The 27,432-nt window shown below is 38.0% G+C and overlaps 1 protein-coding gene across 1 annotated transcript in view; it reads right to left on the bottom strand.

Annotated features, from left to right (window-relative positions):
* MAP3K7CL (MAP3K7 C-terminal like) overlaps positions 1-27,432 on the bottom strand; it is an 83,400-nt gene that overhangs the window by 36,018 nt on the left and 19,950 nt on the right. Inside the window, exons 2-3 of the mRNA XM_006862515.1 lie at positions 26,221-26,282; positions 5,340-5,455 (exon numbers count right to left, since the gene is read on the bottom strand). Of these exons, the coding sequence (XP_006862577.1) occupies positions 5,340-5,455; positions 26,221-26,282 (178 nt within the window). The remainder of the gene's footprint in view (positions 1-5,339; positions 5,456-26,220; positions 26,283-27,432) is intronic.

Here is a 27,432-nt window from a genome sequence, read left to right as displayed (position 1 = left end):
GCAATGCTAGGCAATATGTTTGCAGATCTGTCTACCTGCCAGCTTGCATCATATCTGTGTGTCTGTCTTTTTTGTATATATTTCGTCTCTCTCTTTCTCTATCCCTTTCGCCGCCAGATCTCCCTTCTTCATGACACCCACACTTCCTTGTTGAGGCTGGATCCCGACATAGGACCTCAACAATAAACAGAGAAAAGATTGAAGTTGTCAAAGACTTCATTTTGCTTTGATCCACAATCAACATTCAAGAAAGCAACAATTCAGAAATCTAACGACCTATTGCATTAGGCAAATCTGCTGCACAAAACCTCTTTAGAGTGTTCAAGAACAAGGATGTCAGTTTGAGGACTAACATGTGCCTGACCCAAGAAATGGTATTTTCAATAGCCTCATATGCATCTGAAAATTTGACAATAAATAAGGAAGACTATAGAAAAATGTATGCATTTGAATTATGGAATTGGAGAAGAAAATTAAAAGTATCATGGACTACTAGAAAAACAAACAAATGTGTATTGGAAGCTGTACAACCAAAATGCTCCTTAGAAGCCAAGATAGTGAGACTGTCTCTTATACTTTGGATATATTATTAGGTAGGACCAGTCCCACATCATGCTTGGTAAAATGGAGAGTCAGAAAAAAAGAGAAAGATACCCAATGAGATGAACTGACACAATGGCAGAAGCAATGGGCTCAAACCCAACAATGATCAGGATGGCACAGGACTGGGCGGTGTTTCATTCTGTTATTCATGGGGTTGCTATGAGTTGGAACTGACTCCAAAGCACCTAAAAACAACACAATTTTAAATCTAGACCTAAAAACTATGAATAAAATAATATGTACAGAGAATATATTCTACCTCCAGCCGTTCTATATAACCAACCCCAGGTTATATAAATAATCCTCACCACAATGATCATTCAACCTATAAACAGTTCAAAGCTAGGTGGTTCAGCTACAAGAGATGTTAATGGGTTTATCTCTGTGTGTGTGTGTGTGTGTGTGTGTGTGTATAGTCAGAAAGTCAGGACATAAACTTAAAGGGATACCAGTGGATAGTCCTTTGATCGAGAGAAGAGTTATCACTATGGGATGGTTGAAGCAGGGAACTAAGCTAAGTCTCTTAAGGAAGGGTAGATTTGGACAGGTACAGAAAAAGGACTAGACATTCTAGGCCTGGAGGTTGGTATGACTCTGAGGTTAGAGAGTCTTTTCTGTGCCCTGGGTAAAGTACATAGGTCAGTAAAACTATAGGCAAGGGATGAAACAGCAAGTTCTACAAAGGAACCAAGGTTAGACTCAGATAATGCTTTGCCATCGAGTCAATTCTAGCTCATAGTGACCCTATGGGACAGATTAGAGTTTCCAAGGCTGTAAATATGTATGTAAGTAGAGTACCATATCGTTCTCCAGTAAAGTAACTGGTGGGTTCAAACTGCTGCCCCTGGTTAGCAGCCCAGCACTTAAGCACTACACCATCAGGGCCTACTTAATACACTGGGATGGGTTTTAAAATCCAAAACTGAGTGTTATTTTATATCAATAATATTTTTTTTAATCCTATATAAAAGGGAAACCAGTTATAATACTGCATCGCCCAAAATTTGAAATATTAGTCCCTGCTCCTTGGAAACCCTATACAGGGTCACTATGAGTAGGAAGCTACTCAATAGCACCCAACAACAACAAACCCAAATAGCAGAAGTGGGAATGGAAAAACGATAATTTAGGAGATTTTATGGGGGAAAAAACAATAAGGATATCTGGCCTTTAAATAACACCAAAATTTCAAGAAAAAAAATCTAAAGTTTAATCAGGTTTGGGGGTGGGGGCGGGGAATAGGATAGTTTCTTCAGAAACTAACATAAATAAATGAATATCATCTATATTAAGTAGGGAGTCTGAGCCACTTTGTGGTTCTAACAATTTGTATTAAATATCCCCACTGGTAAACTAGATTCCTTAATTCTATCGATTGACTCTGCCTTTTTTCATTTTATAAAGTCCTGGTAATACAATTGTTAAGTGCTTGGCTGCTATCCAAAATGTTGGTTGTTCGAACCCACCAGCCACTCCATGGGAGCAAGATGTGATAATCGGCTACCATAATGATATATATTAGAAATCCTATGGGGCAGTTCTACACTGTTCTATAGGATCAGTATGAGTTGGAAATTATTTTATAGCAGGGCAGTGGGTTTAGTTTGGAGCTTGGTTTGGTTTTCTTATTTAAATACAGCATTAATACCCACAGCTACCATTGCTTTCAACACAAGCAGCAGTTATTTCAATCAAAGACTAGATATGAATCACTCTCATATCATTCTTATATTTTTAATGTACTGTACAAAAATATAAGCTTACAGAACATGTACTTCAATGGGTAAATCTTATATTACCACCACCACCCCAAAGTATAAAAGGCTTACATAGGATTACTTTAAATAGCAAAGTCCTTCATTACTTTTAATCTGAAGCACTTATATGGTTAGTTGGTTGGTTATGTGCCATCGAGTCAGTTCCGACTCATAACGACCCTGTACAGGTTTTCCGACTCACAGCGACCCTGAGCAGGATTTCCGAGACTGTAAATCTTTACAGGAGCAGAAAGCCTCATATTTCTCCTGCAGAAAAGCTGATAGTTTCGAATTGCTGACCTTGCGGTTCACAGCCTGATTCGTAACCACTGCACTACCAGAGCTCCTTAAGCACTTATATAGCAAATACATATTTGTGGAGTTTTTTCTGTCACACCACCACAGTTTATACACACGCACTTATACACATAAACACCGGACGATACACTAAATTACAGATCATGCAAGTCCTTCTTTGACTTCAATACAGTTCACATTTATTAATTGCCTTCAAAATTCCTTTGGAGTCCCTTCTTGGTGCAAATGGTTAATATACTGGGTTACTAACTAAAAGTTCACCCAAAGGTCCGTTGGAAAAAAAGCCCTGGAGATTTACTACCAAAATACCAGCACTGGAAACCCTATGAAACTCAGTTCTATTCTAACATAAGTTATCATAACTTGGAATCAACTCAATGGTAACTGACTTTCAATACCTTTATGAAAAAATTTTTAGGACTCAGATTGTGTGTAAATGTGCAATCTAAGTGTTCCAACTAAGTCTCAGATTTCTAATCACCTAAGAAGTATCTTTTTATTTCTATAACCAAAGTCCACAACTAACTTTTTGTTTCAGGCACAACAATGCAAGATGTAGGGAAGCCTTGGAAAGTGACAAAGGTTTACAGTATGTGCAGAAGCCTAGCCCCAACCTGCCCTCCTTCATGTTATCCCTGTCCATCCACCATTTCAGAGAGCTTCAAAAGTGTCTCAGAGATCTTAAATGTTCATAAGCAGCCATCTGCGGCACAACTATTTGTATCTCCATGTGCAGAAGAAGTAAGAGTGATGAGAATTGAAGATGCTTGCAATCAATTAGTCTAGTGGACTAATGGAACATGTCATCAGTCTTCATGACTCTGAAACCAGAACTAGATGATGGTGCCTGGCTACCACTACTGAAAGGGATCACATTAGAAGGTCCCACATAAAGTGACAGAAAATATACAACAAAACTCATAATTATAGATTTTTTTTTTAATTAAAAGAAAGAAAGACTGGGCTTACTGGTCAGAAAGAGACTGGAGGAACCTGAGACTATAGCTCTTTAACACAGTTCAGGTCTGGAAAGGAACTCACCCTTGTGAACCAATTTTCAGCCAAGTGGTAAATAGGTATAAAGCAGGGAGAGAAACACTAGTAAGGTATGCTCACCATGGAATGGTCATTCAGTATATTACCAAAGGACAAAGTTAAAAGGGGTAGAAAGGAGGTTGGAATGGAACTAGGAACCAGAGGGAGGAAGTGGAATAATTATTGTTGCGTGGAGGAGATTTCAATAATTTAAGAGAAACAAGGCATATGATTTGTTGAATGTAAAAATGATGATCTAGTCTGTAAACCTTCACAAAGTCATAATGGTAGTGGTGGTGGTTGTGTGCCATGGAGTCCATTCCAACTCATAGCAACCTTCTATTGGGTTTCCAAGGCTGTAAATATTTACGGGAGCAGAAAGTCTCCTCTTTCTCCCACGGAGCAGCTGGTAGATTCATACTGCTGCACCTGTGGTTAGCAGCTCAATTCATAATCTACTATGCTACCAAGACTCCTTCAATTCACAATGAAAAGTTTTTTCAAAAAAAAAATGAGTGGCCCAGGAATTTCATAACTTCTCAAAACAAACATGCTTCCCTTGCTGTCATTTAAAAAGTCAATAATGGGTATGTATCTAGTATCTCTCAAGTAAGAGGAAGGGAAGTAGACTTAGAAAGATAGAGTCAGAGGATGCTTGGATTATGTATCACTCATTGAACACAAATTTATGCAGCTACTGCATGCCACATGCTGTGCGCTGTGTTCCACGTCAAAGTTGAACTTTGGTGCTCCATAGGGTTTTCAATAATTTTTCTGAAGTAGTTCACCAGGACTTTCTTCTGAGGTGCCTCAGGAGAAACTCGAAACTTTCAGTTAGCAGCTAAGCATGTTAACCATTTGCAGCACCCAGAGACTCCTTACCACTTAATAGGAGATGCTATCATTAATCAAATCACCTCTGTAGTAAACATGTAGGCACAACTTCTGACTAGTGCTATGAAGGAATGCTGTCTGATGCTTAAGAAGCATAAAAAAATATGAAGTTATTGGGGTAGATATCAGCCAAGTGCAAAACAATTTTAAAAGAGACAAATGCTGTAACAAGAAGTTACTAAAAGAGTAAAATTAGAGTGTTTTAATTAATAGAACTGTATAAGTCTCCAGAGCAGAACTGTAATGATAATAGAAGCTATCAAGATTTAAAAAAAAAAAAAAAAATCCTACATGGACTATAAAATGCACTTAGTCAACTATTACATTACATTATTCCAAAGAGCTCTCTAGAGGCTTCTTCAGTTGAGGTAGAAATTCCATCAGGTATTTGCTAATTAAACTCCACTCCAGCCAAAGCACATTGAGGCCTTTGGGCACATTCACAGGACAACTAATGTGGCTCTAGATTTAATTCCCTCAACTTAAAATTCTTATTTAAAAAATTGAAAAGTACTCATGCTGCTACATTAAATAAAGCTTTTAATCTACATTTACTCCTTTTCCTGTAAAAAACTAACATCCATGCAACCTGCCTGGTATGGTAACTTTGGAACCACAAAACATTGGTTCATCTTGCTGTCCCAAACACAGTACTTCCCTTTCCCATCACCTCCAACCCACCACCCGTAGGCAGTATTCACAGGTGAGAGCACTCAGGGGGAAAGCACTTACTTCCTTTCCTCCAGCAAGGCGATTTCCTTTTTGACTTCATGGTATTCTTCTGCAATTTGGCAGTGCTGCTTGAACACTTGCATGGATTCCACAGAGTCATGACAAGGTGGCAGAGGCTTCACAAACAAAAAAAAAGAGAAATAAGTCCATTGATTTACATCAGAATAAAATACAAACCATTTTCCTCCTATAGCTTCTTTGCAGAGGAAATATTTTTGTGTGACAATATTGACAATAAACATTCCACAGAGCTTTGTTGACTCTACCACTCTCAGTTGTCCTTTAGTGACAAACTCATGCTGACCTCATGTTTGTCAAAGCAGAATGGTGCTTCATAGTGTTTTCAAAGGCTGATGTTTGAGAAGTAGCTCTTTCTTCCCAGGTGCCTATGTACTTCTCAGGTACTCAAAGCTCCAACTTTTTGGTTAGCAGCCTAGCACAGTACCCATTTATACCAGCCTGGGACTCCCTCAGCTGACTCTACTTGATAGAGCATAGTTAGATGGACTGGTATTCTCAGCATCATCCAACATCATCCATGGTCATTTTCAGGCCCAACTCAGTGTCATGAAATCCATGGTCATTTACCTGGTGTGGTGCTGTAGCATAAACACTTAACCTCAAGGTCAGTTTAAACTGCAAGGTCTGTGGTTCAAACTCTCTAGCCACTCCTCAGAAAACCTATATAGTAAAAGTCAGAACCAAATCAATGACACTTAACAAAAAAAAAAAAAAAAAAAAAAAAAAAAAAACGATTTTGCCCACCACTCATCTGTCCATTTGTTATACTGTGTAGCTTGCATATTCATGTGATGCTGAAAGCTTGCCATTAGCATTTTAAATATCAGCAAGAATATGTATGGTGGACAGGTTTCAGAAGAGCTTCTAGACTAAGACAAACTAGAAAAAAGGAGCTGTAAACCAATGATATATTGTCTGATATAGTGCCAGAAGATGAGCCACTCAGGTTTGAAAGAACCTAAGATATGACTGCGGAAGAGCTACCTCCTAAGAGCAGAGTTCCCATTAATGATGTGAAGCAAAGCATTCGGGATATTCATTTGTTTATGGGACACAAATTGAGAAGAAAAAGCTGCAAACATCCATTAATAATTGGAACATGGAGTATACGAAATATGAATCTAGGAAAATTGGAAGTCATCATAAATGAAATGGAACGCATCAAGATTGTTACCCTACATGTTAGTGAGCTAAAATGGACTGATATTGATGATTTTGAATCAGATCATCATATGGGTTACTATGGTAGAAATGATGAAGAGGAATGACATTACATTCATCCACAAAAATCATTTCAAGATCTATCTTGAGTACAGTACTGTCTGTGATAAGATAATATCCACATACCTACAAGGAAGACTAGTTGATTTCACTATTATTCAAACTTAGGCACCAATCACTTAAGCCAGTGATGATGAAACTGTCCTGGTGTGACGCTGTGGGATAATGCACTAGACTGTGAGGTCATTTTGAAATCTATGGACAAAATATTGAATGACACAGGAAACATCAAAAGAAAATACAAAGAATATAAAAACAATTAATTGATATTCAATCACTTATAGAAATAGACTACGGTTAAGAACCCATGATATTGAAGAGAAAAGTCCAAGCTACACTGAAAGCATTGGTGAAAAGCAAGGATCCAAGAGGTGATAGAATACCAATTGACAAAGAAATGCAGTGATGGAAGTGTTCGCTCAACTATGCCAAGAAATTTGGAACAAAGCTACCCGTCCAGCCTAGTAGAAAGAGAGCCGTAATTGTGCCCATGCCAAAGAAAGATGACCCAACAGAATGAAGAAATCATCAAACAATTATCATTAATAAGGAGCTCTGGTAGCGTAGTGGTTACGAATCGGGCTGCGAACCTAAAGGTCAGCGGTTCAAAACTACCAGCCGTTCCGCGGGAGAAAGATAAGGCTTTCTACTCCCGTAAGGATTTACACCCTCGGAAACCCTGTACAGGGTCGCTATGGGTCGGAACCGACTCGACGGCACTTAACAACAACAACAACAATCAGATGCAAGGAAAATTTTGTGAAAGATAATTTAAAGATGGTTACAGCAGTACATCAACAAGGAGCTACCAGAAATTCAAGTCAACAAAAAAGAGGACATAGAATGAGGAATATCACTGCAGACATCAAATGGATCTTGACTGAAAGCAAAGAATACCAGAAAGATATTTGCTTGTGTTTTATTAACTATGCAATGACATTCAACTGTGTGGATCATAACAAAACTAAGGATAGCATTAAGAAGAATGAGAATTCCAGAACACTTAATTCTGCTCATGAGGAACCTACAAATAGACCAAGAGATGCAGTTAGAACACAATTAGGTGATTGGTTTAAAATCAGGAAAGGTATGTGCTGGGGTGTATCCTTTTACCACACTTACTCAATTTGTACAGTGAGCAAATAATCTAAGAAACTGGATTATATGAAGAAGAATGTGGCATCAGAATTGGAAGAAGACTCATTAACAAACGGCAGTGAGCAGATGACACAACCTTGCCTGCTGGAAATGAAGAGGACTTGAAGTACTTATTGAAGATCAAAGAATACTGCCTTCAGCATGGATTGCAACTCAATGTAAAGAAAATGAAAATCCTCACAACTGGATCAATAAACATCATGAAAAATGGAGAAAAGATTAAAGATGTCAATGATTTCATTCTACTTGAGCTCACAGTCAATGATCATGGAAGCAGCTGAATACAAGAAATAAAATGAAATACTGCATTAGACAACTCTGCTTCAAAAGACCTCTTTAAAGTGTTAATGAGCCAAAATGTCAGGGTGAGGACTAAGGTGGATCTGACCCAAGACATGTTTTTATTTGGTTCTTTTCACTAATGTGAAAATACAGGTTTTTTGCTTTTTTCTCCCATAAAACATCAGAACTTCAATAAATCGTATAACACTTCGTAGGATTGCTTAGATACTAAGTAGGTGTGTAGTAACTACTTAGCTACTTATACCAGTGACTTAAAACTTGTTGATTACAACTAAATTGAGTGAGTCATGGGAAACAAAATATGGAAAATATAAAATTTCTCTATTGCAACATTTAGTTCAATTGCTGACTATGCTTTACTGAAAAACTTAAGATCAGTCATTTCCAACTTTTATAAATGAGTTTCTATGGTTAAACTTATTGTAAGACACATGTGTCCTATCAATTATTGTGATTATGTTTTATATTAAAATTTTTGAGTGATAATTGCATGAAAAGATTGAACATGTTATATTTCAATTACTGTCTATATTTTCTGAGTTCTCTAAGTTTCTACCAGAAGAAATGCAATGTGAGCATTGGAAATTTGTTTGTATAAGAACTACCTAAATCTTCTTGAGATAAGTGTTGTAGAAAGAGTTTGATCTGTCAGGCAAGCTTCTTAGATACCAATATTAAAAGATTTTGAAAACAGAAATGGATGAAAAACAAAATAAACAAAACTAGTAAATTCTGGGATACTCATGAATATATGGAAATCATCCTGTGTTGTTGTTGTTGTTAGGTACCATCGAGTTGGTACCAATTCATAGCGACATTATGCACAGCAGAATGAAACACTGCCCAATCATGGGCCAACCTCACTACTGATGCCACACTTGAGTCCATCGATGCTGCCACTTGGCCAATCCATCTCGTTGGGGGTCTTCTTCTTTTTCTCTGACCCTCCACCTTACCAAACATGATGTCCTTCTCCAGCAACTGTTCCCCCCTGACAACATGTCCAAAGTATGAGAAATGAAGTTTGGCCATCTTGTCCTCCAAGGAACACTGGCTACATGATGAAGATCAAAGACTGCAGCCTTCAGTCTGGGTTGCACCGGCAACTTCCAAGCATATTCTCACTCCTCAGGCAGGATTTTGATCTGCTCCTGTTATTTTTTTAAGCAGATCACCAGAATGTGTTTTAAGGTACTTCTGAATGAATTTAAGCCTTCAACCTTTGGTTAACAGTCAATACTGTAACCATTTGTATAACTGAGGAACTCCAATTTCTACTTAACAGCATGTTATTAAAATAATTTCTTTTAGAAACACTAGTTAATAGTCTTTTAGAGAATTTTTGTAGGAAATCTTCATAGAAAATCTGAGAAATATGAATTCATTATTTAAAAGGCTCTTCGATCTAATTTTCTTCACAATAACCTATACATATAAACTATAAGTTTAATTTGGGTCATAGTCTCACTGATTTTATAATATTATGTGGAGAAATTCATACATTCCATGTTCCAATTATTAATGGATGTTTATAGCTGTTTCTCTTCAGTTTGAATTGTACCCCATCAGCAAATGAAGTCCCGCGGACTTTTCTTCCACAGGCATTACTTCATTCATGTCATCACGGTCAACTCTACTTTGAAGAGGCAGCTCTTCCCCAGTCATATTTTGAGTGCTTTCCAACCTGAGGGGCTCATTTTCTAGCACTGTATCTGACAGTTTTTCTCTTCTATTCATAAGGTTTTCAGTGACTAAATAGTTCAGAAGTAGTTTGTCACTCCTTCTTCCTAGTCTGTCTTAGTCTGGAAGCTCATCTGAAACCTGTCCACCATGGGTGACCCTGCTGGTATTTAAAATACCGGTGGCATAACTTCCAGAATCACAGCAACTCACAAGCTACCACAATGGTTGTCAAAATGAAGAGAAGCAGCTATAAACATCCATTAATAATTGGAACATGGAATGTATGAAGTATGAATCTAGGAAAATTGGAAGTTGTCAAAAATGAAACGGAATGCATAAACATCAATATCTTAGGCATTAGTGAGCTGAAATGGACTAGTATTGGCCATTTAGAATCTGACAACCACATGGTTTAGTATTCTGGGAATAACAAATTGAAGAGGAATGGTGTTGCATTCATTGTCAAAAAGAACATATCCAGATCAGTCATGAGGCACAACGCTGTCTGTGATAGGAAAATATCCATGCGCCTACGGGGAAGACCAGTTAATACCATTGTTACTCAAATTTATGCATCCACCACTAAAGCCACATGGATTGCATCTCAACGTAAAGAAAACAAAAATCCTCATCACTAGACCAATAAACAACATTCTTATTAACAGAGAAAAGATTGAAGTTGTCAAAGACTTCATTCTTCTTGGATCAACTATCAACACTCATGGAAGCAGCAGTGAAGAAATGAAATGACATATTGCATTAGGCAATCTGCTGCACAAGACCATTTTAAAGTGTTGAAGAGCAAAGATGTCAGCTTGAGGACTAAGGTGCGCCTGACCCAAGCCTTGGTATTTTCAATAATCTAATATGCATGCAAAAGCTGGACAGTAAATAAGGAAGACCACAGAAGAATTGATGCTTTTGAGTCATGGTGTTGGAGGAGAATATTGAAAGTGCCATGGGTTGCCAAAAGAACCAACAGATATGTATGGGAAGAAGTGCAGCCAGAGTGCTCCTTGGAAGCCAAGATGGCCAAACTTCATTTCTCATACTTCGGACATATTGTTAGGAGGGACCAGTCGCTGGAGAAGGATATTATGTTTGGTAAGGTGGAGGGTCAGAGAAAAAGAGAAAGACCACCAGCGAGATGGATTGGCAAAATGGCAGCCGCAATGGGCTCAAGCACGGCAACAGTAGTGAGGTTGAACCAAGACTGGGCAGTGTTTCATTCTGTTGTACATAGTAGGGTCGCTATAAGTCGATACTGACTCACTGGCACCTAACAACAACAACAATGTGGAGAACTAGTTAATTTCTTACTATTTTCTCTCTCTTCTCCTATGTTCCCCAAGAACAGGTTCCTCTGTGTGTTATATGTTGCAATCCACCAAGGATATTACAAAAATTTTGTAGAATAACCTTTTTCTACTTATCATGAGCCTTCTTAGTACAGCTCTTCTAAAGGAAGCAAAATTCTAGGTGGGTGTGGATAAAGTTTATCTTCATGCAAAACACTGGTCACATCCTGGTGGAAATTCCCTAATCTTAAAATGCATGGAAAATCTAAGAATAATCATATAGCATCTTTCCCTTCTTCCCCCGAACCTATTCACAGGATAAGCTCAGCCTGCTAGGACCATTATAGAAATAAATTGAATAGTTGTGCACAGTAGTATTACAATAAGGCTTATCCCATGCAATAAAGCTGTTGCCAGAGGAATTCAAGACCTCTGGCTTTTCTAGTCTATATCTTAGAAGTCATTATAACTTCACCAATTCTCAGCTATTATATTGGCAACTGACCAGGTAGAATAGTAAGGGCAATGAAAGCAATTTACTCTGGGCACCCTCGCCAGACTGGCATTAAATTATCTCTGCTCTATTAAAAGGTTTGCATACAGGAAGGCCCTTATCCTCTGTGCATCCTATTTCTTACCCTTATGAAAACCGCATACATCGTTCTCAGTTCAAATAATAATTTAGTTCATAACTTGCCATATGTAGTATTTGCACCAATAATTGAACATAGTTCCTGTAAGATAGCGAAAAAGTTCTAGGACACTGTAGACAAGATTTCTCATAACACTAGTACATGCTTAAGAGGCTATAGGTGAGAACAGCCAGGAAAAGAAAAAAAAAGTCTTTTACTATTATAATTTAAAAACTGAAAATTCAACTTTTTTCAAGTTGAAAGAGGTCCTTTGTTTTTACCTTAGTTTGTCACCCTGCAACACTTTTAGATTAAGTGGGAATTTTTGTTTGTTCTTTTTTCATTGCCACTTTTTTATTGGGGGAAAATCTAAAAATATTCTGTATAGGTAGCATAGGAGTTCCTGAGTAGAACAAAATGTTATGTACTGGACTACTAAGCAAAGGGCTGGTGGTTCAAACTCCTTTCTGAGGCACCTTAGAGGAAGGCCTGGTGGTGTACTTCAAAAAGTCACAGTCTTGAAAACTGTGCGGAGCAGTTCTAGTCTACTGCTACACACATGGGGTCTCCATGAGTCAGAACTGACTTGACAGTCACTAACAACAACATAGGGAGCATGATCATGCTGGTAAGATTATATGACGAGAGGGTGATTTTCAGGATGCTCCGTATCCTCATAGACCCTTAGCAGGATGGTCATGCATCTTATACATAATAATGTTTTCAATATTCCCCACAATTAGGAAATGCTGATTAAATAAACAACAAACCAAAAATATTTAGGATTCAATGTTTCATGTTCCAAAAAGGTGTCACTTCAGCCTTAGCTCTGATAAACTCCATCTTTACCTTTGGTGGCTGGTGGTTGTGTGCTGTGGAGTCGGTTCCGACTCATAGCGACCCTGTACAGGGTTTCCAAGGCTGTAAATCTTTACGGGAGCAGAAACCTCATCTTTCTTCTGCGGAACAGCTGGTAGTTTCGAACTGCTGACCTTGCGGTTCGCAGCCCTATTTGTAACCACTACGCTACTAGAACTCCTTTCTTTACCTTTAGCCTGACATATAATTCAGCACCTCTTCAAGTTCCTCCAATTTACACAGAAGCATTAAAAAAAAAGCATATATTTCTTTTTACAACAAGAGGTGGCATAGAAGGGTTATATTGCACCACATTAATAAAAGATTATAAAATCATAGCATTGTAAAATTATCTCACTAGATCTTTCCATGTCCCCCTGCTAAGCAGTGCTACCAGCGCCCCTATCTAAAGCTCCCTCTCTATCCCAACCCTGCTCTCCTTCCCCTTTCCAAACTTCTGCAAGAAGTTCAAATTTCTCACTCCTTTATAATCCTGGGCCTTTCAATAATAACTCAAATGTCAATATATAAATCAATGCAGCCTCAGTCACCGAGATGCACTGTCCTTCAAATGCAATTGGCATATTCAGTAGGCATTCACCTTAGCCCAGGACACTCACCAAAGAATTTGTTTTAAAATACAAACCTCTCATCCCAACAGGTATTCTAGTGACTAAAAGTAGTAAAATATTTAGATTTTATGCTTAATAAAGTAAAGTTACAGATTAATGAACTATATTGATCTGAATGACATAGAGATCACTCTATTGTTTAATGATATCATAGTTATTTGGGAATCCATGGGAATCTCAGAGTGGTACAAACAGTTAAACACTTGACTACTAAATGAAAAGTTGACAGTTCAATCCCACCCAGAAGGAAGACCTGGTGATCTGCTTCCAAAAGGTCATAGCCAGGAAATCTTCATGGAGGGCAGTTCTACTCTGAAACACTGGGATCACCATGAGATGGAATCGACTCTGCGTCAGCTGGTACTGACACCAATAACGACATGTGCATCATCATAAAGTCCTCATTAAGGGTGACTATGCCTTTTAATGACAGAAATAATATATGCTCCACAATGTCCAGTGAATAAACCTTTTTGCCAGAGGAAATGCATTCCTGAGATTCAAGCACAAGAATCAGGTTTCCAGTTTAAAAGTGGAGCTACCACCAGGCATGTCATATGGTATTTAAGGCATTGGCACTCATGAATTAATTAGCTGTAAATGGATTTGAGATTATGTTTAATACATGTTCAAATTAAAAACTAAAATACAACTTTGAAAAAAAAATGCTTGCAATACCAGATGAAAAGCATCAATTAACTTCTTGGAATAAAAGTAATGCTGTTTCAAATCTCATTGCTTGATTTTTAACATTCTTGACAGAGAGAGGTTTTTAACTATAACCTCCATAATTGATAGTGAATATTTTCAGGAGGAGAAAATTTCTTTAATTTCTCTATAATCATACCACATACTTTCACACTTTGTATGTATTTATTACTCCTCCTTGCTTAGCTGCTATTGCTCTATGCTATCAAGTTGATTTCGACTCATAGAGACTTTGTATGACAAGCAGAACTGCCCTTTAGGGCTTACTGGGCTGTTATGAGAGCTGATTGTACCACTAATATTACATATTGCACTCCAAAGGAGAAGAATCCTAAGATATTTATTTGAACATAAAAAGTTATAGATATTCTTAATGTAGAGTCCTTGAGCGATGCAAATGTTTAATTAGCTAAACTGATAACAAAAGTTTGGAGATTTTAGTCCACCCAGGAGTACATTAAGGAGTTCTGATAGCGTAATGGTTATGAATCTGGCTGCTAATTTCATGGTCAGCAGTTCGAAACTGCCAGCAGTTCCTTGGGAGAAAGATGAGGCTTTCTGCTCCCATGAAGATTTATAGCGTCAGAAACCCTATACAAGGTCTCTATGAGTTGGACCGATTTCACAGCACATAACCATTACCACCACCAGGGGTACCTTATACAGGGTCACTGTAGGATAAGCACTGGACTGCTAACCACAAGGTTGGTGGTTCAAAACCACCAGCTGCTTCTTGGAAACCCTACACAAGGTTAACTATGAGTCAGTACTGATTCCACAGCATTTAAGAATAACAACAAGGGGTACCTTGGAAGAAAGGGCTAGTTATCTGCTTGTGAAAAATCAACTAAAGAGAACCCTGTAAAGCACAGTTCTACTCTGGTACATGGAGTCCGGGTGTGGCGTGCACTGTGGGTTAATGCACTGGACTGCAAAATCGATATGAACCACGAGGTTCACCATTTGCTCCTGGAAAATCTAGACAGGGTCGCTATGGGTCGGAACCAACTCGATGGCATTTAACAATAACAACAACAACTCTGGCACATATGGGATGACCCTAAATTGGAATCAACTGATAACAACTGGTTCTTGTCTGGTTGTAACAACTTTTCCCATGCATGGAATATGATAGTATCTGGTCTCCCAAACAACACACAGAGTTCTAAGAAGGTTAAATTAAGACATTCTCCTAACAGTGCCTCAAGCCAACTTAGAAATACATTTTCCAAAACACAATTTGGGAATTGAATGAGATCAGAGCCCAGGAGGGGACACTTCCTCCTCACCCACTTTCCTCCATCTTCACCTCATCCTGCTGCCTGAGAATGGAGCTTTAAATTACATGGCAGTGCAAGTAAGCCACTACTATCTCTGGTATCCACCCCAATCATCAGGACAGATTTAACAAGATGAAGTAAGAGAGAAACCGCAGGGTCTTGTTCCAAGAATGCTGGGTTCATCTGCACCATACCACCTCTGCTCTCTGCTCTGCTCCGGTCATCAGATCATAGCTCCTCCCCAAATGGGCTCATTCTTCTGGAAGGGTCCCATGGGAAACGACAGAGCCAAGCATCCCTCTGCAAGACCCGCTTAAGTGTTTCCTTTTCTGCTTGGTTTCTTCAAATATTACTGGCTGAATCTACTTCAAAAATGAAAGAATTTAATGTTCCTATCCCAGCTTCCCACAGAAGATATATTTAGGAAGCTTTAAAATACTATAGTCACTGAGCAAACTTTGTATTTATTCCTTAAATCCTGGTGTTTCCTTTATTTGGTAAAATATGGGGGATGTCCAGTTCAAATTTATGTTGCCTTTTAATGTCTTAAAATGAACAAACCCTAAAAGGATAAACACTGTCCACACTAATTCCAATATTCTCAAAAGTCTGTTATCTTAAAATTTTAAATATTTTTTAAATATTTAAAGAAGTAGAATTTTTATAGTATCTCTATTATGGTCAAAGTCTGCACAAGTAATTATACTACATACCTTGTGCATTTTACAGCACTGAAGTAACGTAGATTTAAGTCATTTCTACTGGCTTCAGACAAGTTCCTGAGTGGTACTAATAGTTAAGCACTTGACTAAAAATTGAAAGGCGGATGGTGTGATGCTATAGGATCAGCACTGACTGCGAACCACAAGGTCGACAGTTCAAACCCACCAGCTGCTTTTGGAAGACCTATGCAGGGTGGTTATGAGTTGGAACCAACTCAACAGCACGTAACAACAAGAAGAGTCACATTGGTACTTCAGAAAAATCACAGCACATTGAAAACCTTATGGAGCATGGTTCTACTCTAAAACACATGGGGTCACTACTAGTTGGATTGGAGAGTTAACTATTGGGTTGGGATTTGTTTGTCTATTTTGTGTTATATTGTCTTAAGTAATAGAAAAAGGGAAAATAGCTTAATTGTCTCTCAAACTTTCACAGCAACACATATCTTAATTGTCACCACAAACAAACTTATCAAAGAAAGAAAAAAAGTCAAGGTACTATTATAAGTTCCAAGGTACATATATAAACATTTATGTTTTCCTTGTGGTCACCACAGTCAAAGAACAAGTATAAGATAGTTTTCAAAATGTGTATGTGAGAGAGAAAATAGACAGCTATTTTTAGTGCTTTTGATGAAACTATTTCCCAGTTTATAGCCTTGGAAACCCTATACATGGTCACTATTAGTCGGAACCGACTCAATGGCATCTTGCAACAACAACATTTTCCAATTGCATTTCCAGATGTTAAGGATTAGTGTAGCAGAATACTGGAATGCTAAGACTTCTTCATTTGCTACCATTCTTATTTCCCAGATAGCAGGTGAACTATTAATTCAGGACCTAAAAGAAGAGTCTGGGAAGGCCCTTGGATAACAAGCAATGATGATCCATAACTGATGCTACAAAAGTGTTTATTTGTGGAGGTGATATCAGTTTCTGAACTCTGTCTGAGAAAGTTCAGTGTGTACCACAGAGGCATCTGTCACAATCATCTCAGCTTAGATGGGAGCACTTTAGGAGGCATTGAAGCCATTGCTCAATTTGGTTCAAAAAAGGATCATACATTGTTTTCCAAGCAACATGGCCTTATAAAAAGAAGAGGGTATCAGAATCTCTATCCCTAAAGGAAAAATTGGAATTGTTGCTTCCTTTGCTGCATTTTAAACAAATACACATAAATTATTCATTACTAAATATTTCTTTAAATAGATGATGTTACTGAGGAAGGAAGTTAACATTCATTGAGCAATTATTTTGTCAAGCACTATGCTAAACATGGGGCGCCAGTGTGGCTCAGTCAGTTAAGCATTCAACTACTAACTGAAAAGGGTGGTGGTTTGAACCGACTCAGAGGAACTTCTGAATAATAAATACCTAACAAGCTACTCCCTTAAGATCACAGCCTTGAAAACCCTCTGAATTCCAGTTTTAGTTTGCCCACATAGAGTTTTTTGTGAATCAGAACAGATTTGATGGGAACAGATTTCATTTTTTTGGTTTGGATCTAGATATACTCACTATCACATTTAATTCCTATATAAGATAGGTATTGTTATCTCTACTTTAAAGTTGAGAAAAGCAAGACTTAGAGGATCAGCAAAATGAAGGAAACTTGTACCAGATGAACTGATATAAGAGCCTCAACAATGAGTTAAAACTTATCAAAGATCATGGGCCAGGCAACTTTTTTTTGTTGTTAGGTAGAATGTAACAGTCTTAGTCATCTAACATGACTATAACAAAAAAATCAAAAGTGGGTGTCTTTAACAAACAGAAGTATATTTTCTCACAATTTAGGAGGGTACAATTCTGAATTCAGGGTAAGGCTTTCTCTCTATGTTAGCTACCGACAATGAACCTTGTCTCTTCAGATCTTCTGTTCCCGGGCAGTTTTCCTTTGGCTTGATATGTCTCTTCCCTTATCTCTCTATAGTTTATTTAATCTCTTTCATATCTCAAGAGATATTGACTTAACACACATCCTACTCTGATCCTATCTCATTAACTTTAGTATCAATGACAACCCATCCAAAATGGGATTATAACCACAGGCACAGAGTTTAGGAGTTGTGGGATGACATCAAGACCATCCTACATGAAGAAAGCAAAAGTTTATCAAAAATACAGCCAAGAGGGAACAAATCTTTACAGCAGGGATCAAGGGATGGGCAACTTAGACATTGGCTACCCAAAAAGGAGCAGGGGAGTGCTACAAAGTCATGAAGTGACTGGCTTACAAGTTTTCAAGATGGAGCTTAGTTTCACAGGGTTCAGGGGAAGGTAGACTCTCCATTGAGTAGTTTCCAACCTGTCTAGATAGGACTGGTGAAAGGATATGGGGATAAGACTCTTGTGGTTCGATAGTGAATAAATGGTATCAGGACTGATTGCGATTGTTGCAAATGTAAAAAGCAGATGTTTTGTAACAAAAGGAGGGAAGTGGTTGATCTTGCAGCCCAGGAGCAGAGGACCCTGGGACCATCCAGGGAGAAGAGCAGAGTGCAGAACCCTATCCAGAGAAGCAGCAGCACCAGAGATGGAGGAAGAATCGATGACATAGAGAGATGGAGAGACTGGGTACTCTGGACTCAAGGAGGGAAAGGAGATGTGTGCTGGTGGCCGGGGGTGCAGGCTTGCAGGGTATGTCCTTTGGTTGTTTGAATCATTATATATTCCTGAGTGCTTCAGTGTACATAAAAAAAATAAATAACAGAGTTAACAGAAGCAAATGCTGTTGAATGATGATGCATGGAGGGGATTGTAGTCATTGCAATGAAATGAAATATGAAAGGATGAATGCAAAGCTGACATTCTTCCATGTAAACTACCACTCAATAATAAATATATATATATATACATATATATATATATTTATATATACATACATACATACATACATACATACATACATACATATGCAGGCAAGAAAGAAAAAACAAAGTGGATGCTCCTTAGAAGCCAAGATGGCATGATTTCATCTCACATAATTTAGACATATTATCAGGCAGGACAAGCTCCTGAAAAAGACATCATATTTGGTATACTCAGTGGAAAAAAAAAAAAAGGACCCCCAGTGAGATGGATTGACATGGTGGCTGCAACCATGGGTTCAAAGATAACAACAATTATGAGGATGGTGCTAGGCCAGACAGTGTTTCATTTTGTTGTGCATAGACTCAAAATCAGAAGTGACTTGATAGTACTTGACAACAACAACAACATGGGCAAAATATTGAATGATGCTGGAAGTATCTAAAGATAACAGAAGGAATATATGAGTGTAAGGCTGCAGGTTAATGCACTGGACTGCAAGGTCACTTTGAACTGTAAGGTTGGAGGTTTAAGCTCACCAGTCTCTCCTTAGAAACCCTATACATGGTCACTAGGAGTTGGAAACAACTTGACACCACCTTAACAACAAGAACTACCAAAAGAAATGGCCAATGCCCAACCATGTTAAGAACCACTGGTAATGAACAAAGAAATTCAAGCTGCACTTAAGGCACTGGTGAAAAACAAGAATCCAGGAATTGAAAGAATATCAATTGAAATGTTTCAACAAACTGACACAAAGCTGAGTATTCATTTGTCTTTAATAAGAAATTTGGAAAAGAAATACCTGGGCAAATGACTGAAAGAGATGCATACTGGTGCCCATTCCAAAGAAAGGTGATCCAACAGAATACAAAAATAATAATATCATTATTATCACATTCAAGGAAAATTTTTCAGAAGATAATAGAGAAATCATTAAAGCAGTACTTCCAGAAATTCAAGCTGGATGTGAAACAAGGAATATAATTGCTAATGTCAGATTGGTCTTGGCTGAAAGCAGAGAATACCAGAAAGATATTTACTTGTGTTTTATTGATTATGCAAAAGCATTTGACTTTGTGGATTGTATCAAATTATGGATATCAATATGAAGAATGATGATTCCAGAACAATTAATAGTGCTCGTATAGAATCTATACATGGACCAAAAGGCAGTTGTTCAAACAGAATAAGGAGAGACTGCATGATTTAAAGTCAGGAAAAGTGTGTGTCAGGGTTGTAGCCTTTCACCATACTTATTCAATCTGTATGTTGAGCAAATAATATGAAAACCTGAACATATGGAGAACACTATATTTGCTTTAACAACCTGCATTATGCAGGGACGCAACCTTGCTTACTGAAAGCAAAGAGGACCTGAAGCACTTAGTGGTAAAGATCAAGAACTACAACTTTCAGTATGAATTATACCTGATTATAAAGAAAACAAAAATCCTAACAAGTGATCAATAACAAATGTAGAAAAAATTGACGGTGTCAAGGAATTCATTTTGCTTGACTTCACAATCACCATCCATGAAAGAAGTAGTAAAGAAGTCAAATAAAGTATTACACTAGGCAAATCTGCTGCAAAAGCTCTCCTTAAGGTGTTAAGAACAAAGACGTTACTTTGAGTGTGCACCTAGTTTTAATCACCTCATATGCATCTGAAATTTGAACAATGAATAAAGAATATTGTAGAAGAATCAATGCATCTGAATTACTATGTTGAAGAAGAAAATTCAAAGTACTACACCTGCCAAAAGAACAAACAAGTCTGTGTTGGAAGAAGTACAACCAGAATGCTCCTTAGAAGCAAAGATGGCAAGATTTCACCTGATGTACTTTGGACATATTATCAAGAGGGTCTAGCCCCTTGAGAAAGACATTATGTCTGGTAAAGTAGAGGGTCCGTAAAAAAAAGACCCTCAAGGAGATGAATTGATACAATAGCCACAACTAGGAGCTCAAACAATAGTGAGTATGGTGTGGGATCAGGTAGTGTTTCCTTCTTTTGTAAATAGGGTCGTTACAAATCAGAACTGAGTTGATGGCACCTAACAACAACAACAGCAGAGGTTAGGGTTTACAACACATATTTAGGGGGAGGGGGACACAATTCAACCTGTAACAATCACCATGAGTCAGAGCCAACTCATTATCAACTACTGACAACAGAAAGAGTACATAGTGTACCCAAGATCACGAAACTAGGAGTGGAGAAATTCAAATCTAGACCAATCGAATGCCAGTCCTATTACTTCAGTCACTGAAATTTCTACTAGAAAACTTACTACAATCTTCTTGCTAGCATGATCTCTATCTAATTATAAAATCATGCTCCTCACTTCAATGCACAGTTTTGGTTGTCTAAAGATAAAAAATACAACCCCAAAACAAAGGATCTCACTATTAAACCTGGAAAGAGAGGTCAGTCATTATCTCAAAAGGAAACTGAGACCTAAAGAAAATAGTATTTTTCATTCATTCTTAGAAGTGGAAATAGAATTGGGCCTCCTTTCTTCTGGCTATACGGTCTAAACTAACTGTACCCAAACACTGCCTCTAATGGACATGGAGGATTTAGAGACCTAGAAAAGGAATCTGAACAAGATAGAATCAACTTCATACACACACACACACTGAACCCTGGGCTAAGGCCCAAAGCCCACAAATGAAAGCTACAAAGCAATGTTCTCTTTAACACCTACCTTACCCAGAGCTCTCTTGCTCAACATTATGCATTAATAGAGACATCAAGAGAAATGTTTGTCACTGCTATTCTTGCACAAGGCTTTTTTTGGCTTCTGTGAAAATAGAAGCATCATGGATTACAGGCTCAAACATGCCCACATTCTTGGCGAAGCAACGGAAAAATCTTGGGGGTCAAATTGGCAATAGAGTATCTACCAAACAGATAGTTTATAGCTGCATTTAATAAACCACACATACACAAAAGAATGTGCCACAGATCCGAATTCCAGAATAGATTTCATAAGGTTGCTTTATAACCATGTTATGGCAACCTTGTAAATCAAGGGAAAAAATAGTCTCTATCAAAATACTTTACGCAGGCCATCAATTCCACAAAAGATGTGAGAGAAAGAGGATTCTCTGGGTTTATAATCAGTGATCTGGTCTGAAATCCTACTCTGAAACAGCAATTGTTTAGCCCAACATTCAACCTGAAGTATCTTGGCTCTGTGGGTTAATGCACCAGACTGCAAAGCCATTTGAACTGCAAGGTTGGCGGTTCAAGCTCATCAGCTGCTCCTCAGAAATGCTACACAGTGTCACTATGGGTCGGACTTAACAACAACAATCTTATAGAGAAAGATATAGTAGTTGGCTTACATAATTGTTGCAAGGATCAAATGAGACCAGACAAATTTGGAAGACATTCAGTGCAAAGTAAGCAGTCAGTATGCATTTAAAACAAACCCCCATTGCCATCAAGTCAATTCTGACTCATAGGGACCCTATATAGGGCTTTCAGGATGGTAAATCTTTACAGGAGCAGACAGCTTTATCTTTCTCCCATGAACTGGCTGATGGGTTTGAACAGCTGACCTTGCAGTTAACAGCCTAAGTTCTAACTCACAGCACCACCAGAGTTCCTTCAATATGTATTGGTCATTATTTAAATCTGAGCAGAGAGTAGGACTGGTAACAATCACTTGGCATCATTTCTTTTTCACTAGGCAACTTTTATGGCTCCAATAGAGAGACTTGAGAATCAGTTCATCCTCAAGCAAATAGTGACAACCACAAGGCACTTCATAAGCCTGTGTAACCTAACTTTTATTCTTCCATAGAGGATTATGATGGTGGGTAAAATTCCAAGAGCCATTATTGTGTGATGAAAGCACATGATGTTAGCTGTAAAGTCAGTCTGCTCCGTGGAATAGATTGTTCCCTTCGTACATAAAGCATTTTCATTGCTTTCCAGACAGAGACTTTCTGCCACAGAATGGCTTTAATTTATATGCTTATGCTTGCTAAGCATGGAAGCAAGAATCTGCTTTTAGCTGTTGTTTTCTGTGTTAGAGTTTCCATCTCAATTCTCATCATGTTGTTTGTTAATAAATCATGCCCTGGAGTATAGAATGAAGGCAACAAGAAACTGCCCTAGACAGAGGCAACCCTAACCCAATGGCTTGGCAACTGGTAAATGTTTGTAACAAACCCAATCATACCCTTCACCCGGCAAATTAGCACTTAATTAAATGTTTTTAGTTGTGATGCTGGTAATTTTCTTCTTGTTTATGAAGAGGAAAAGCAATACTGTGTTTTAATTATTTTTTTTTTTAATCAAAACCTATGAGCTGGAAACCACCCTCTCAGTTATTTGGTCTCATTAATGACCACTGGAGATACTTACAGTATCTCCTCAGATTAAAATAATCAAACAGACTTAATATCTAATAAAATCCTTGGTGTGGTACTGGCACACAAGATCGACAATTCAAACCCACCAGCCACTCTCAGAAACCCTATATGGGTTTGTCATGAAACCGACTCTATGACACACAACAACAACAACATTGTCTAATAATTAAAGCTATACAATTCATATGGATAAAGTGAGGCTTTAACAGAAAAACTACTATCTGGGTAATTGCCAGGGATGCTATGATTCCGGTGGGGAATATTCCATGAGTCTGGAAAAACATTAATAGACCCAATGGAAAAGTGTTTTTTATCAATACAAAGAGGCAGAATTAAAGATCCATAAATTGACAAGTGAACTAAAACTTAGATATGATTTTAGTTTTATTCTTAAAATATACTTACTCCTTATTTTCCTTTAACTTCCATGACAATAAAATATCTTTGAAGTGACAGTAAAATAAACGGAAAACTCTGTGACAGAGGAAAATAGTTATTTAAATGTGACAGTCCCCAACTCCACCAGCAACAGCACAAAGACACTCGCTTCTGTGAGGACAGAACGTAAGCAAGGAGCATTGTGGGCCTTGTGAGTACACCAGAGGGTAAAGATGAGAGATGAATTGTTCTTTGTACTAAGAAGAGGAGCTATTGAAGGATATGGTTATTTAGCATAAATCAAATGAGCTAAATTGTAGACCCTGTCTGGTTCTTAGCTGAAAAAGGAATTTTAGAGAACAGTTTCATCTTTTGACAGCTGTGTGGGCCTAGACAAACAAACCAAAAACAGCCATCAAGTTGACCTACACTCATGGTGACCCCATGTGTGTAAGTAAGAGTGTTTTCTTTTTTGTTTTGTTACTTTTCACTGTTTATTGAGATTTGGGTGAAGGTTTACAGAGCCAGTCAGTTTTCCATTAAAACATTCATACACATTTTGTTTCATGTCATTGATTGCAATCCCCACATGTAACAACATTTAACCCACTTCCTCCCTATGATTGGTATTTCTATTCCTCCGTTCCTAGCCCTTCTGAACTTCACCCTAGGGTAAATACTGCTCTTTGGATCTCAAATGGTTTATTATTGTAAGAAGTACATACCTCCTTAGTGTTCTTATTTTAATTGTAGACTTATTGTTTGACTAAAAATTGATCCACAGGGGTGAATTTAGTTCTAGGTCTGAAGGGTGACTAAAGGCCAGCAGGGTCTAGGATATTCCTCTAGTTACTATGCAACCAGCAAGTCCAGTTTCTTATGGTTTTTATTCCATCCTTTTCTTCCACTTTATCCAGGACATTCTAATGTGATCCCTTTCAGAATAAATAGTAAAAAAAACACCATCTAGTTCTTGGTCTTGAGTCCTGGAGGCTGAGGTTCACATGGTCCATTAATCCATCGGTGCACCTTCATTCTTCTCAGCTCTAGACAGGGAGCAGTCAGTAGTTGCACCTTATATGGCAGCATATGAGCTTTTAATCCTCCAATCACTACTCACTGAAATTTTATGTAGAACATTGTCTTAGTGAACTATTTTATTCCAACTGAACTTGGTGTCCCTCAGTACAATGGTCCTGAGTTACAGGGTTTACAATGGCTGGATTTTCAGAAGTAGATCAGCAGGACTTTCTCCCAAGGCACCTCAGAGTATATTTAAACCTTCAATCACTCTGTTAGCAGTTAAATATGCTGACTGTACCACCCAGAGACTCCACCTCCTAGACAATCTTCAGGAAAATCTACATGATTCTGGATTGGTTTCCTATGACAAAGTCCCAGACTGTTATAGAGGTAAGAATGAGGACTAAAAGAGGTCAAGAGACCAAGTAACCAGAATTTTACTGGGTTCGTTTTTAGAAGTCATTCCAACAGGGGAGTAATAGCCATCCAAACCTGACCTATATGCTTCTAGATTTTACTCAGTGCATGGCAACTAAGATAAGAGCCAGAGTGAACCAAAAGGAGCACCATTTTTTAATTGCATAAGGCCTTATTCTTGATTCCTCACAGCTCTTTCAAAAACTGTTCAGGACCAGGGATTCCAGATTCATGAACCATCTGAATACCAGATATGCCCTCAAAGGGGAAAAGCTGTTAGGTGTAAGGTAATAGGGAATGCCAAGGTCTGTTAGAAACTGGTGGGCCCAGACGTCTCTGAAGACTTTCAAAGTCGGAATTTTTAAGTGAAAAATGTGGTTATCAAACAAAATATCTGTACACAGAATTCAAGACTCCTATTTGATTCATCTAAATGTGACCACAGTTAAGTACTTTAGTGAACAGCTGACCCAAGGTCAGTACCCACATATTTTAGGCACAACCTCTTCCAAAAGCCATCTTTGTCTCTAACCATCATATTGCATCTAAAGAAAATTTAAATGTCATAAATTGAGGCTATTTATTTCATTTCAGATAATGTTGGAAATGAAAAATGGGGTATAATTTGATAGATCATCCATATACTATGTAAACAAAATATTTTTCTCGTGGGTCAAATGAGTTTTCAGATGTTTTAACTATAAATAATTATATTCCAGTAAAAGCTGTCAGAGAACTAAGAAGTGGATGTAAGTGGAGAAAGCAAAAGAAGTCTTGGCAGTCATGACAAATTAAATCTGCAAAGTTCATTGCTAAATTACAAACTCACATCCAGGCCAAACTGCAGAAGCCCATAGGCATACACACCAAAGTAGAGCAGAGACCAGACTCCAGAACTCCATAAAAATAGGAACTGGCTTACACTATAAGTTACTGGCATCCCAAAACATTTCACAAGACCTTCAACCTGACTTTAAATCAACCAGATGGCTGCCACTGAGTCAACTCCAACTCACGGCAACCCAACTCCATAGGATTTTCAATGGCTGCACTTTGGAAATAAGTCACCAGGCATTTCTTCTGAGGCACTTTGGGATGGTCTTGAACATCCAATCTTTTGGTTAGCATTTGAGCACATTAACTTTTTGTATCACACAAAGACTTTGTAATTCTGGAAATGCAAACATTCATGACTGGAAAGGCCCCTACTTTCTTGTGTCAATCATTTTTCAGATCACAATGCTTTGTGAAACTGAGAAGAGAAAAAGAAATCCTTACCTGTAGCTGCTGGTCTAGTTCTGGGAAGACCAGAGGAATGGTGTCTTCAGGAGGTGTATCATCTAAAATGAAAATAAAATGTCTTCACTAGAGAGACCTTTCTCTCATGACAATTGTTCTACTGCTACCATCCTTGGACTTGCATAATTAAGCCATCAATTCATAGTTTCAGTTATTTGTGTGACTTCATTTGAGAACAGATAGGATGTAGAGAACATCATCACTGATTTTCAGTTCAGAAAAACATAGTGAGCTTACTCAACCTGCCCAAAATATTGCAAACAAATGTCAGAATCCTCAAATGTTCTGGTTGGTAGTTCTCCAATAAGAAGTACTACTTGTCTTTCAACATTCCTACGTGAGCCAAAACCAAAAAATATGATATGCAGAAAAGTGGTGTAACAAGGTGCTAATGTGGTGATCAGAACAATCTGGATGGAACAGAAAATCATATTAGTGAAAAAATAAAAGTGTTAGTTCTACTCTGAATGACTGCAAGTGTAGCAAGCTCTTACCACAAACCACCAACAGGCATTTAACTAGAGTCGTATTTTCAGTTGTAGAAGGTAGCAAGCAACATTAGCAGGCAAACAATAGCAGGCAGCATTCCCAGCCTCAGGATAAAGCCACAGCCTGCTATAATTCTGTCCTTAATTACTATTATTATAAAGGCCTCCTGAGTAAGTACTTAACCTGAGTAGCAATAGAAAAGTGTTTGTTGTTGGATCAAAAATGAAGTTCTTAAAAGCATAATAGTATACCTGACAGGAGTTGGGTCTAAAATGTTCAAGTCACCCCACATCTCTTCTAGAACATGACACTGGCCCAGCCTTGGTGCCAGAGGCCAGCCCCCTGTCCTCAGATCCTCCATCTTTCCAGACAGATTTGGATCTGCGGGGTCTATGACCATAAACTTCCAGTTCCTCCTTGTTGACATGTCTACTACCCCAGGAGCTATATAGTTAAGACAATAAGATAAAAGACAAGCTAAAACAATAATAAAAAATGAAGATATTTTAAATTTTAATAAAGAAAGGCAACATAATGGTTTTCATGTTCTCACCACCATAATCAAATTTCTTTATAAAAACTGATTAATCGTTGTTGACCGTCCAAACCATAGGCTCTGAGGATCAGACTCTAGCCACCTAGTGGACATAGCAAACTGTTCCTCATCTGATTATTCAGTAATGCTTGTTAGTAATCTCATAC

Source organism: Chrysochloris asiatica, unplaced genomic scaffold (assembly GCF_000296735.1).
Source record: "Chrysochloris asiatica unplaced genomic scaffold, ChrAsi1.0 scaffold00049, whole genome shotgun sequence".
In the NCBI taxonomy this organism is placed as follows: Eukaryota; Metazoa; Chordata; class Mammalia; order Afrosoricida; family Chrysochloridae; genus Chrysochloris; species Chrysochloris asiatica.
The sequence above is the reverse complement of the archived record's forward strand: the minus strand, read 5'-3'. Positions and strand labels throughout refer to the sequence as shown.